Here is a 13,397-nt window from a genome sequence, read left to right as displayed (position 1 = left end):
GAGCTCCGCGCCAGGCCGGAGGCTGTGCGCGTCACTCGCAGTCCCGGGCCGGGTCCGCGGCGCGCTGTGGCGCTCCGCCAGGCCGCGCCGCCCGCGCCCCGCCGCGCGCCCACCCCGACCCCGCGGCGGCGCCCCCGGGGAGCGCGGCCCGGACCTCCGCGGGCGCCCCCGGACGGGAAGCGGGTGCGGCGGGCGGGGGCCCCGGGGCCGGAGGAGTGGCGGCCTCTGGCGCGGCGCCCAGAGGCGTGAGGCGGGAGCGCGGGGGAGGCGGCGGGGCGGAGGAGGCGGCCGGCCGGGCCGCGGGTCACTCGGAGGCCCGGGCGGCGGGCGGCAGGACGCGCTCGGGGAGTCGGGCGGGCGGGCGGCGCGCACCATGCCCTCCTTCGACGAGGCGCTGCAGCGGGCCGGCGAGTTCGGGCGCTTCCAGCGGCGCGTGTTCCTGCTGCTGTGCCTGACGGGCGTCACCTTCGCCTTCCTCTTCGTCGGCGTGGTCTTCCTGGGCAGCCGGCCCGACCACTACTGGTGCCGCGGGCCGAGCGCCGCCGCGCTGGCCGAGCGCTGCGGCTGGAGCCCCGAGGAGGAGTGGAACCGCACGGCGCCCCCCCGCCTCGGCCCCGCGCCCTCCGAGCGCCGCGGCGACGGCCGCTGCCAGCGCTACCTCCTGGAGGCGGCCAACGCCAGCGCCGCCGCCCCGGGCGCGCTCAGCTGCGCCGACCCGCTCGCCGCCTTCCCCAACCGCTCGGCGCCGCTCGTGCCGTGCCGGGGGGGCTGGCGGTACGCCCAGGCCCACTCGACCATCGTCAGCGAGGTAAGGGCCCGGGTCCGCGCCGGGCGCGCCCGCTCCGCCGCCGAAAGCCGGCCGGGAGCGGACGGCGCGCGGAGCCCCCGCGGACGCCGGGAGTCGGTGAAGCCGGCCGCCGGGAAGGTCCGCGGAGGCCGGGAGCTGTGGGTTACCTCTGGGGACCGACCGGGTTCATCCCGCGCTTGGAAGCGTGGTGCTGCGTCCTAACTGCCCGGGCAGTGCCTTTGCTTTATCTCCCTCTGCTAGTGAGGCAACGGAGTGGTGCTTCGGTTTAGGTGTGAACGAAAACCGCCCTGGAAGCCAAGTGCTAAGATGCTTCGCACACACCTCCTGAGGGATCGAAGCATCCTGTACGGTGCTCGTTGTCTCTGAGATGTGTGTGCGCAGTAGTTGGAAACGACGGGTGGACGCGGGTAGAGAACCGCAGCGTCTGGGGCGAGCGACGCTGAGCAGGTCCGCGCCGGCTCGTGGTCCCCAGGGGGCGAAGGAAAGGAGAAACCAACGTTTGAAGGCAGCGCCAACTGTCTCTAGTTGCCCAAATGATTATCTGAAATGCAAAAGGACAAAGGTCGAGGCTTTCCCGGGAGCATCATTTTGGCAAAACTGCTTTGGGGCAAAGAGCAACATTTGAGAGAAGTTGGGAAAGCCGAGGTTTTGAAGTTAAAAAAAAAAAAAAAAATTTTTTTTTTCCTGCTGATAAATGACAGGAACGTAGCAGAAGAGGCTGTAAGGCATACATAGTGGACACCCCACTTATTGGGGGGTAGCTGCTGGTGTCGGGTGGGGACAGTCCCCACGGTTTTTTGGCCACGTTTGAGCTGGCAGTGCCTTGGGGGTTAGGTGCCCTTACCCTTGGCGGCAGAGCTGTTTCTGCGCTGCGCTGGGCTGGCAGTTTGCATCTTCATCTTGGTGAGTTCTGACTTTAGGGACTGCCTCCACTGAGCTTGCAGGGAAGGTATGAGCAGTTTTATTGAACTTTGCTGCAAGCATGGATCAATTTAATTTCTAACAAGTGATTGAATGTGCTCAGGCAAATTGGGAAGGAAAAATGTTTGTCTTTAATTTACTGTCATAAAGAATTTTTAAGCACCTCCTTGAATAATGGGGGAAACACTGGCTTCAGGGTTCGCAGTGCCTCTTCTGCCTGTTAATGGTGTTCTTTGGTCTGGTGGTGGACCTAGTCTCTCTGAAGCTGGGATTGTAGGTCTTTGAGGTTATGCATGTTCTGTGTGTTAGCACACTGTGTGTGGTCCTCTGCTAAGTGCTTTAGAGATCAAACTCCATGGCAGCCCAGGAAGGCCATGTGTATGTGTGTTTGGGGTACTTTAATTTCTACCTAATTCGTGGGTCATGATCAGGGCTGCTTTATAAACTGTGGTGGTCTTGTTGTTAGGGGTTTCACTCTTGAAATGGATAGGTTGTGGGCTCGGGTGGGAGAGGGTGTTATCACTGGTACTTCCTTTGAGTTGTATCCATTAGGTGGCTGCTTAGTGCTACTTTCCAGGCAAACCAGAAGACGCTGCTTGGAGAGTAGACGCCTGATTTTTGAAGACAGAGAGATCTCAAATGAAGAATCAAATGAACACACACTCCAGTGGGGTTTCCATGAGCAAGCATGATCCATAGACATCAGAGAAGGGAGACATAAAAATCTCTAAGTTAGTGTCCAGACAGGTACTTTAAAAGCATTCTGGGGTTCCAGGGTTGTTTCAAGCATTCCAGGGTTATCTCAAAGGAGGGACAGTTGGTCTTATGAAGGTCTAACAGGCACTGTGGAAGGTGGGAGTTCAGGAGACCTGGTCCTCGCACGGTCTCCATCTAGCTGTGTGGCTTGGGTGGATAGCTTGACCCTTCTGGGCTTAGCTTTCTCATCTGTAGTATCAGGGGTTGGATTAAACCCTTTACAGTCCTACCAATGCCATCAGTGTCATCACTGGATGGCTGTTCTCGGTGTGCTCAGAACAATGACAAAAATCTTCAAGGAAAAGTAAAATGCTCTTCAGGATGCTCCCTTAAGGCCTCTGACAACTTTTGGAAGTATATTGGAGAGATATTTTGTTGTTGTTGTTCGAAATTGTTTGCTTCTTCTGGTTTGTTGTTTTAATGTTTTGATTCTTGAGAGGAAACCCTCCATCTGTTCAGGAAGTTCAGCATCCAGAACAGCTCCTTCCCTCTCAGAGGTCTGCACAGCTAATATGTTACTGTCTTTGGTTTTGCATACGATCCAATTAATGTTTGTTCTTTCATATCCTGTCAGCGTGACCCATCTCTGGCTCACACCGTACACCCAGTGTGTTTTCAGAGACTTGAAATCTAACATATGAATCATGGAAAGGGTGTGACTTGGGAGAGTTCAGAACGCGGAAGGGGAGACCAGATTCCAGAATGGCAACATACAGCTGTTATATTTAACCCTTGCGCCATTGCGGGGGAGACAGCATTGTCCCGGCTTTTAGAAGAGGAACCTGAGGCAGGAGACGTGAAGGGACCCACTAGCGTCCCAGACCTTTTATGTAGCCAAGGTGGGTTCAGATCCGGGGGTCTTGATTGTGAATCCGTCTCCTTTCCTCCAGGCAGTGCTCTAAGTCCTTGAAACAGGTCCACACAACATGATACCAGATCACTCACACTTTAGAACCTGCAAGAAATCTAGCTGAACCTTCCTGTTTACTTAGTTACTATCCTGGTCCTCTGGCCAGCGTGTCATTTTATTTCATTTCACGGTCCGGAACGCGATCCGCTGCAGATGAGCAGGTGGGAACGGCAGTCTGTACTCTCGGTATGAGTGTTGCGGAATGGGCACTTAAACCTCATTCACCCTTTTTTCATCTTACAAAGAGAAACAGCGCCAAGGAGTTAAGTCAGAAGTCAATACGAAGTGCAGGGCCGTTTCGGTCCAGCTCGCCCTCTGGTTTCTCCTGCTCAAGGTGATGCAGTGGATTTTTCACCTACATTTAATGACCTCAGCACAGACTTTTCTAACGTCTGAATCTCAGCCCTATCTGGTTGTCAGACATTGGGCAGAAGAAAGCATGATGTGATGCGGAGAAGTCCAAGCCCTTACCACCCAAATATTTCAAATCATTGCCCAGGGAGTGAGACTCTGAAATTAATGTTAAGACTTTGAAATGCTTGCTTGTGTACCATGGATGGGGGGAAAAAAGAGCTCCTCTCTCACTAGGAACCAGGCCTCAGAACACCATTAAAAATAGACCGAATTGCCCTTTCTAGATCATTTTTCTCCCACACACAAAAAATGAAAGTCCATTTGAGGGAAGTGGCTGACCCATTGAAGAAAACGGAGGCTGCTTCGATCTCTGGGGCTGTCCCACTGCTTCTCATGTCTCTGCTTTGCTTCCTGCATAGCCAACCCACAACATGAGGCCAACCCCAGACATTAGTGTCATCAGCATCCGGTCCTTACTATTTGCTAAGCATGGAAACACAGTGCCATGAATACTGGAGAAAGGAGTTTAGCCAGGCCCAAGTTTTATTCTGGGCTGAGTCTCTGATTTGCTCTGAGCACTTGAGAAAGATCTTACTTTTATATTGTTTTTATTTTTAATATTATTTGTGCTTTCCCCGGTTTTTGCTGAAATCAACCTCACCAAGAGAACATCTGTTTTATTATTACTTCAAAGGACCAACTATGGTATTGTTCATTTTCTATTTCATTAGTTTGTCCTCTTTTTTTTTTAGTTTGCATTATTTTTTTTAAAATTTATTTTATTGAAGTATAGTTGATTTACAATGTTGTGTTAATTTCTGCTGTACAGCAAAGTGATTCAGTTATACATATATACATTCTTTTTCATATTCTTTTCCATTATGGTTTATCACAGGATATTGAATATAGTTCCTTGTGCTATACAGTAGGACCTTGTTGTTTATCTTCCTGTTTATTATTTGTTCTGGTTTTCTGGATTTACTATGGGTGTGCTTTTTTTTCCGATTTAAGTTAGCTGCTTAGCTCAATTCTTTCCTGCCTTTCTTCTTTTCTAGTATAAATGTTTAAAGCTATAGATTTCCTTCTGTGTACTTTTTTTTGACTACACCCAGCAAGTTTTGAAATGCAGGTTTTAATTATTATTCCATTCTCGGTATTTTTAGTCTCCATTATTTCCTCTTTGACCCATGATTTATTTAGATATTTGTTTAAAATTTTTAAACATACATTGATTTTTTATCTTTTAATTGTTGACTTCTAATTTAACCTTGGAGTGGTAAGAGAACGTGGTCTGAATGATACTGATTCTTTTTTTTTTTATATATAATTATTTGGCTTTATTTTCTAAGTATTCTATTGACCTTTTTATTTTTACCATTTACTTTTTAAGTCTCTCTCTTTTTTTTTATTTTATTTTTGGCTGTGTTGGGTCTTCGTTGCTGCTCGCAGGCTTTCTCTAGTTGCGGCGAGCAGGGGCTACTCTTCATTGTGGTGCGTGTGCCTCTCATTGCAGTGGCTTCTCGTTGCGGAGCATGGGCTGTAGGCGCGCGGGCTTCAGTAGTTGTGGCACGCGGGCTCTAGAGTGCAGGCTCAGTAGTTGTTGTGCATGGGCTTAGTTGCTCCACAGCATGTGGGATCTTCCCGGACCAGGGATCGAACCCGTGTCGCCTGCATTGGCAGGTGGATTCTTATCCACTGTACCACCAGGGAAGTCCCTGATACTGATTCTTTGAATTGTATTGGAACTTTCTTTTTGGCCTTCTAGGAGGTCAGTTTTTATAAACATTCCATACATGCTTGAGAAGAGTGTGCAGTCTTTAGCTATTGGGTGTAGGGTTTTATAGACGTCCAATATTTGAAGCTTGTCAGTTGTGTTGTTACAATATTCTATATTTTAATTAACTTTCCATCTGCTTGGTCTAGCAAGCATAGAGAGTATTAAAATTTACCATTGTGTTGGGGGGTTTGTCATTTTCTCCCTATATTTCCAGCAGATTTTAAAAGTTATACACATGAGATTGGATGCACGTACATACAAATTTAGAATTTTTAAAAATCTACATAGTGAATTGAACCTTTTATTATAGTGTTGGTACTCTGTCTAAAATCCATGATGTATATTGTCCCAAGGTCTACTTTGTATAATATTATTTAGCTACTCCAGCTTTCTTTTGGTTAATATTTGCCTGCTATATCTTTTGTTATCCTTTACTTTCAAACTTCCTATATTCTAATAATTTAGATGGGTTTCTTATAAAATGCATATAACTTGATTTTGCATTTAACTACTATGCTTAGTCTATTCACCACTTCTTGTGGTAATTGGTATATGGGGGCTTATTATACCATTGTTTTCTTTGTCTTGTTCCTTTTATGCTTTTTCCCTTCCTTTAAAAAAGTGATTTAAAATTTGTTTCTCTTATTCTATTTACTCCTTCCTTTATTTGTTTGGAATTTAGATTTTTTTCCCCAGCTTTTCTACGTGTTTTTTTTTTTTTTTTTGGAAGTATAGTCGATTTACAATGTTGTGCTAGTTTCAGGTGTACAGCAAAGTGATTCATTATATATATATTTTTCAGATTCTTTTCCATTATAGATTATTACAAGATATTGAATATAGTTCCCTGTGCTATATAGTAGGTCCTTGTTGTGGAATTTAGATTCTTTATTTCAATTCTTTTAGTGGTTACCCCTGAAATTTTGCTAAGTTTACTTAACAAAACCTAAATTTAATACTCCAACCTCCTCCTAAACAATTTAAGATCTTAAACACTTTCATTCAGTCACTTCTCCTGTATTATAGGCATTAATAGCCAATATTCTAGGTCTGTTCCTTTATTGTTAATTTATGGGTTTTGTGTAAATCATGTATGCTTGGGTTTATACTTACACTTTATCTACTCATTATTCCATACCCTATCTCTTTTCCCCCCTTCCTTTTCATATAGATCTTTAACATTTTTTCTTTAGCGTATATCTCTAGGTGGTAAATGTTCTCAGTTTTTGTTTATATGGAAATGTCTTTATTTAACCATTATTCTTTAAGATTTTTTTTTGATGTGGACCATTTTTAAAGTCTTTACTGAATTTGTTACAATAGTGCTGCTGTTCTATGTTTTGGTTTTTTGGCCGCGAGGCATGTGAGATCCTAGCTCCCTGACCAGGGATTGAACCTGCATCCCCTTCATTGGAAGGTGAAGTCTTAACCACTGGACTGCCAGGGAAGTCCCCGCTATTATTCTTGAAAGATAGCTTTGCTAGGTAAATAGTTCTGTGTTGCCAATTATTTTTCCTTAACCCTTTAAAGATGTTAGTTCTGCCTTGTAGCTCTCATTTTACTTTTGAAAAATCTGTTGTCAGTTTAACTGTCCTTTTCTCTTGGGTTGTGTCTAGGTGGGTATTTCTTTTTTTTTTTTTTCGTGGGTATTTCTTTTATTTATCCAGCTTGGTGTGCATTGCCTCTAAAGGGTGTCTGACATATAGTAGACACTCAATAAATAGCTGTTGAATGAACCAGTTGTGTTTCCTTTCAACTGTGGATTTTGGTTCTTTGGTAGGTTCTGGAAAATTCTCAGCCATTATCTTTTCATTTTCTGCTCTCTATTCTTTCCTTCTGAGATTCGATTTGGACATAAGTTGGACCTTCTTTTTCTGTCCTTCATGAGTCTTAACCTCTCTCTCATATTTCTCATTTCAATATCTATATGATGGTTAAGATATTTTTTCAGACCTATCTTCCAGATCACAATGTTTCTATTCAGCAGTATCAAATCTGCTGTTTAATCCATTCATTGAAGTTTTTGTTTCAGCAATTATCTTTTTCATTTATCAAAGTTATATTTGTTATCTTTCAGATATCCCTGGTCATTTATTGGTAGTCTCTTATTTTTTGCTCATTCCTGTGTTTCCATTTTTCAGTTTCTTAAAGGGTTTTATGTATGATTACTCTATATTTTGTATCTGGTAATTACACTTCCTGAAGCCCTTGGTGTTTTGAATCTCTCATTTGTCATTTGTTATGTGTTTGGCACTTGTTTGTCACGTGTTGGTTGTGAGTTCCCAGCTGGTTGAGTGTCTCTGTGGGAAACCTGGCTGCCTGCAGAGAGGATTTGCACTTGCTTCTCTCTGAGCTTGGACACCCATGATCTGGAATCATTTTCTTCCTTCCAGACTTCCTGGTGCATCTACAACTGCTGAATCTGTCATTGTTGTTTGTTTTTATTAGAGGTGTATGATTTCCCCTTACTTTCTGAAGCACCAACAATTCAACAAAAATTGTGTTTTATGCTGAATCTCATTTTTTCAACAAGAGTCCCTCAAAATAACTAGTCCTTTCTGCTGATGACAAAAGTGTATTAATAGTTTAACAGATTTTTTTTTAATGGAGTGAAAGCAAGAGTGAGCAGTTACCCCACTAGGTGTCTGCTACTTGGTGTTGGCAGCAGGATGACCAAGCAGATCCATGCAGTGATGTGTGTATGAACCCCAGAGCCAAAAGGAGTGAGACTATGAAAAAGCATCTCCTGCTTCTTTCTGGCAACTGATTTATTAGATTATCAGCTACAGATCAATTGAAATTTATTTAGCATTTGTTATATGCTAGGCGCTGGGCTAGGCTGGTAATACAAAGATAGATAAAATTGCCCAATGAGTTCTGGCAGAGAGACTTGCCCCGAGACAGTAATGTACTGAGAGTGGTGACAGGTGTGGTGAAGGGATGCCTTCTTATGATTGACTGGGGGTGAATCAAAGCAGAATGTGCACTGACCTTGACCTCAGCCCCAGAGGAGAAGGAGGAGTCCAAGAGGAATATATGAGGAAAAGGATGTTCTATTCCCACATTCTCTCATCTTCAGCATCATTTATTTGTAGCCATTTATCGACTGCCCTCTGGGGCAGTGGTTGATGTGTATTCCTTTGACCCACCCACACAGACATGGAATCAAAAGATCAGGGTGGGGTTCAGGAATCTTCGTTGTTCACAAGCATGTAAAGCCCTTGCAGGTGGTCCCTAGACTACACATGAGGAGTGTGACAAGATCATCACAAGTGGAACAGCCTATGTGTGGGTGAAGCAAGTGCCAGCTCCCCCAAACACACCCTGCAGACCTTGGGATGGAAGCATTGTCCCTTTACCCAAGACAGGAGTCCCACATTTTTTTTTAAGATGAAAAGACAACCCTCAGAATGGGAGAAAATATTTGCAAATGAATCAACAGACAAAGGATTAATCTCCAAAATATACAAACAGCTCATGCAGCTAATATTAAAAATAACAAACAACCCAATCCAAAAATGGGCAGAAGATCTAAACAGACATTTCTCCAAAGAAGACATACAGATGGCCAAGAGGCACATGAAAAGCTGCTCAACATCACTAATTATTAGAGAAGTGCAAATCAAAACTACAATGAGGTATCACCTCACACCGGTTAGAATGGGCATCATCAGAAAATCTACAAACAATAAATGCTGGAGAGGGTGTGGAGAAAAGGGAACCCTCTTGCCCTGTTGGTGGGAATGTAAATTGATACAGCCACTGTGGAGAACAGTATGGAGGTTCCTTAAAAAACTAAAAATAGAACTACCATACGACCCAGCAATCCCACTACTGGGCCTATACCCTGAGAAAACCGTAATTCAAAAAGACACATGCACCTGTACTTTTCCTCTGGAACACACAGCTAGGTTGAATTTCCCAATGTCCCTTGCAGCTGGTGGGGGGCGGTCCTGTGATGTGTTCTGGTCAGTGATGTTGGGAGAAGCAACACACCTGGAGCCAGAATAACCTTCCTCCTCGCAATCCCCCTGCTTGCTTCCTTCCCTCACCTGCCGGCAGAGAGTCCTGAAGACCCCAAAGACAGCAAAGCCCTTAGCTGGAAGGAGATCAGTGCTTGAAGTCTGCAGGGAGGGGACCCCCATCTTCCTCCCCTCCACCTCCTCTGCATGGGAATGTGAAATTAATGAAAAATAAACTTTCTTGTGTTAAACCACTGAGATTTGGGGGGTTTTTGTTACACCTCTTACTGTGAGCCTACCCTGACAAATACACATTTTGGTGTATTTCCTGGAGTCTGCAGGCACCTGATGAAATGGTAGGGAAGCTGGTTCCTTCGAGACAGTCCTCCCCTTGGTCTGCACACAAGGTCACCATGACCTTGCCTGAGGCCCCTACGGGCCCCTCTCCTCTGTAGGCACCCCTGCTGCAGCCCCTCCAGGGCACGCCTGGCTGTCCTCCCTGGGCTGTGAATGTGCTGTTTCCTCTTCTCCAAATACCTTTCCTTTTTCTTCTTGAGGATGTTCCATTTTTTTCCCCAAAGATGCAGCTAAGAGTTACCTATTCCAGAAGTACCTTCCCTGCCCCGACTCTGGGGGTCTGCTTTCCTTCCTCTGCCCAGCGACCCCTGTGTGCTGAACGTATTGCCTTCCTCATCAGACTACAGCTTTCTTTTGTTTTTTTCCAAGTTTTACTCATCAGTGTAAACCCCAACACAAATACACCAACGTGATTTCGTGCATTTAGAGGGGAAATGTTTCTTGGTTAAGTGGAAAATTGTGCAGATGGCTTCTGGAAGACCTTCATTCTAAGCAGCTTTATAGTGAAACATTATATTTAGAAGTCTGGACCTTCTTTCTTCAATTTGCTGTAATCTACATTCACTGAGTAGAACTTGTACTGATCATTGGGACCCAGTGGGTTCCAGGGTTCTGGGTTATTCTTTCTGTCCCAAGTGACATCTGGATTGAACGATGCCAGGCGCAGGCATACAGTGCTGTGCCAGTACCTCCTGCTCCAGTAAATACAAAGAGGGGGATCAAACTAGAATGCTTCTTGGCCTGACCGATGATCTGGCAGAGCATGGTTGCGACAGAGGCCTTGAGTCCAAATGGAGAGAAAAACAAACCTGCAAGGCCCGAGACTAAATAGCCTCCGCGCCGAGCAGGAGTGGACGTCCAGAGTCACCCAGGACCTAGACTGCAGCTTTCTTGGGGGCAGAGACTGTTTAGTATATATTTGTGATGAGATCACATGGCACTTAATAAATCCCGTGATTAAATTAATGAGTGAACGGGAAAGGGATTGAGTGAAATATTTGACCCCATTTATAACTTTGGCTCAGCCAACCCTGAAATTGACCTTCGTAGACTATAATAAGCTCTTTTCCCCTCAACAGTGCTGCTTTATTTTTGCGTTAATTCTGTATATTAATTTAGAGAAAATGGCCATTTTAACAATTTTGATTTTTTGAACATGGTGTATTTGATGTAATTTGAACGTGATGTGTTGCTGCATTTTCTTAGGCGTGATTCAGTCTCTCTCACAATGTTTTGTAGTTTTCAGTATGAAGGTGTTACAGAAATTTCAGAGGTTTTATTCTTAGATGTTTGTTTTATTGATAACCTTGTACAGAGCTGCTTCTTCATAACTTAACCAGCAAGGGCTTGTCTTCCTCCCCTTCACACCAACGGGCTCTGACAAGTCACCGGGGTTGGGGGGCACGGCCCCCCAGAAAGTGGCTCCAGGCCTCTGGAGCAGGGGGACAGCCGCCACCCGCCGACCCCTGTCTACACGGGGACTCTGTCGTCCTCAGACCCTAATTGGGGGATGCGACCTGGAACATTAAAGCGACAGGAGAGAGCAGGTCGGCTGGCTCTTTGGGGCCATTATTTTTATGTGCTGACGTCCATTGTGCAGAAAAGGCCTTTCTCAGCTGTCCTGGCACTTTTGGGCACGTCTGTGTCATCAGCCGAGCTGGGCTCCAGGAGCAGCAGGGCACAGGTGCAGGGCACAGGTCAGCGAGGGGCACACGGGCGCCTGGCTGGCAGCAGTTCAAGGGTGCAGTGCTGAGCCCTCCAAGGCCATTGGGGGCGGGGTGGGGAGACACTGCCTACATTTCAAAACAAAATAAAACCTCTCCAATTTTTCCTCATTTTTTTTCTTAAACTATAACCAAGAAAGGAAGTGTATTTCTATTCTGTGAGGAAATAGCAAAGTTCCTTAAGGTTCTTGGTGTAGCTTTCTAGAATGACAATGACACAAGCATGGCCAATGATAGTTAATGCCTTTTTATCTGGGTGAGAGATCGGTAACATGGCTTTTAAAGGATTGCTGTGCTTTAACTTTTCTGTGCTTGTAATAAAACAAAGTAACTTTGGGGCTGGTGCTTGTGTAACAATAGAGGAAAACCATGAGGGATGCAGTGTAGGGGCTCATACGAAGGTGAATAAATAAATGTGATTTAAAAAAAAAAAAATCCTGCGTTTAAATTGTATGGCTAGTATGGGCCCCGCCAAGCACGTCCCTCAAAGTGTATGACTGATTTAGAATTTAACTTTAAAAACTGTGTTCAGGGAAATTAAAAATGAAAGTCAGAAAATGAGTGTGGTGATTATTGTTGAATATTTTCCAAAAGCTTGGATCCTAGTCTCTGATTAATCAGTGAAGCAGACGTTGTAGTGGAAAGGGTGCTGATCCAAGACGTGGAAACCCTGGCACAGGTCAATGTGAGTGACTGGGGGTGACAGGTAACATCCCTGGACCACTGTTTCCTTATCTGAGTGGAGTAGTCAATTGTCAATGGATTTCCAAGGTTCCTCTACCTCTATCATTCTGCAGCCAAGTTCATTTTCAGGTATTTAATTCCTGACCCTGAACTTGGGGTTGCCATATCCATACAAGAGTGGGAAAGTGGCTTGGGATGAAGCTAACTTAAAAGCTGGAGGTGTTCAGTTCCGGAAATCAGGATGGATTCTTCCCCAGGACACCTTACTTCCTGGCGGGCGTGCTGTGAACCGTGTGGACAGAGGAGAGGGTGATGGCACGGGTGTGGCCACATTCTGGAGCAGGTGCCCGTCCTGCCCTCTGTAACATCTGCTGTAGACCCTAGAGCTTCATGGGGAATGTGAGGAGGAGACACGCCCTGGGCCACCTACACAGTGGAAACCACCCGAGGGAGGCAGGATGGGGACAAGCTTGGACTTCAGAAACGAAGGTGATTATTCTGCTGTCAAACCCAGTCTTTTGAGACAGGGGACCTCCCTGTTGGATAGTTACAGGCCAGAGTAGGAGAGATGAGCAAGTGACAGGTGGGGCTCTGGATTTCCATGTTAATGGCCATCACTGGGACCAGAAAGTTGAGACACTCATGAGGAAATACAAACCGGAGCTTCACAAGCCTGTCCGCACTCACCCGCTTTGGCCTCAGTTATCTGATTATTAACGCTTTAACATTAAACTTAACACTTAAGTGTTAAGACATTTAAGTATTTGAAAGTAATTCTGACAAGACTGTGTCTGTTTAGGGAGTATATAACCTTTCTTTTATGGGTTTTGTTGTTAAATTGTGTTGTATTGATTGGTCATAAAACCTACAAATAAGTGTGGGAGACTGTGTTTTCTTGTTTCTTAGAAAATAGTTCAGGGATGAAATTTGGAGGCTTCAAATAAGGTGAGAAGTGAGACACATGCCTCCTGACCGGTGATTCCGGTTCCTGTGCAGGAAACTGCAAACCAGCCGTCTTGCTCTCCTCCCCAAAATGACGGGAGACATTTTCTTCCTGGGTGGATGTCAGCTATTTTAGCAGTTGTTGGAATATAATTGTTTAATTTTTCTTGGCTTCATAATGCAGACATGAGAGTTTCACATG

At 45.5% G+C, this 13,397-nt stretch overlaps 1 protein-coding gene and 1 pseudogene across 2 annotated transcripts in view; one reads left to right on the top strand and one right to left on the bottom strand.

Annotated features, from left to right (window-relative positions):
- The first annotated feature begins 323 nt into the window (after positions 1 to 323).
- SLC22A3 (solute carrier family 22 member 3) overlaps positions 324 to 13,397 on the top strand; it is a 94,685-nt gene continuing 81,611 nt past the window's right edge. For both annotated transcript variants that reach the window (XM_061206980.1, XM_061206979.1), the window contains exon 1: positions 324 to 808. In XM_061206980.1, coding sequence (XP_061062963.1) covers positions 374 to 808 — 435 coding nt within the window. In that variant the 5' untranslated portion in view covers positions 324 to 373. The remainder of the gene's footprint in view (positions 809 to 13,397) is intronic.
- On the bottom strand, positions 10,363 to 10,610 carry LOC133102050 (cytochrome c oxidase subunit NDUFA4-like; annotated as a pseudogene).

This window comes from Eubalaena glacialis, chromosome 12, assembly GCF_028564815.1.
Source record: "Eubalaena glacialis isolate mEubGla1 chromosome 12, mEubGla1.1.hap2.+ XY, whole genome shotgun sequence".
Classification (NCBI taxonomy): Eukaryota; Metazoa; Chordata; class Mammalia; order Artiodactyla; family Balaenidae; genus Eubalaena; species Eubalaena glacialis.
This window is presented reverse-complemented; position numbering and strand designations above follow the sequence as displayed.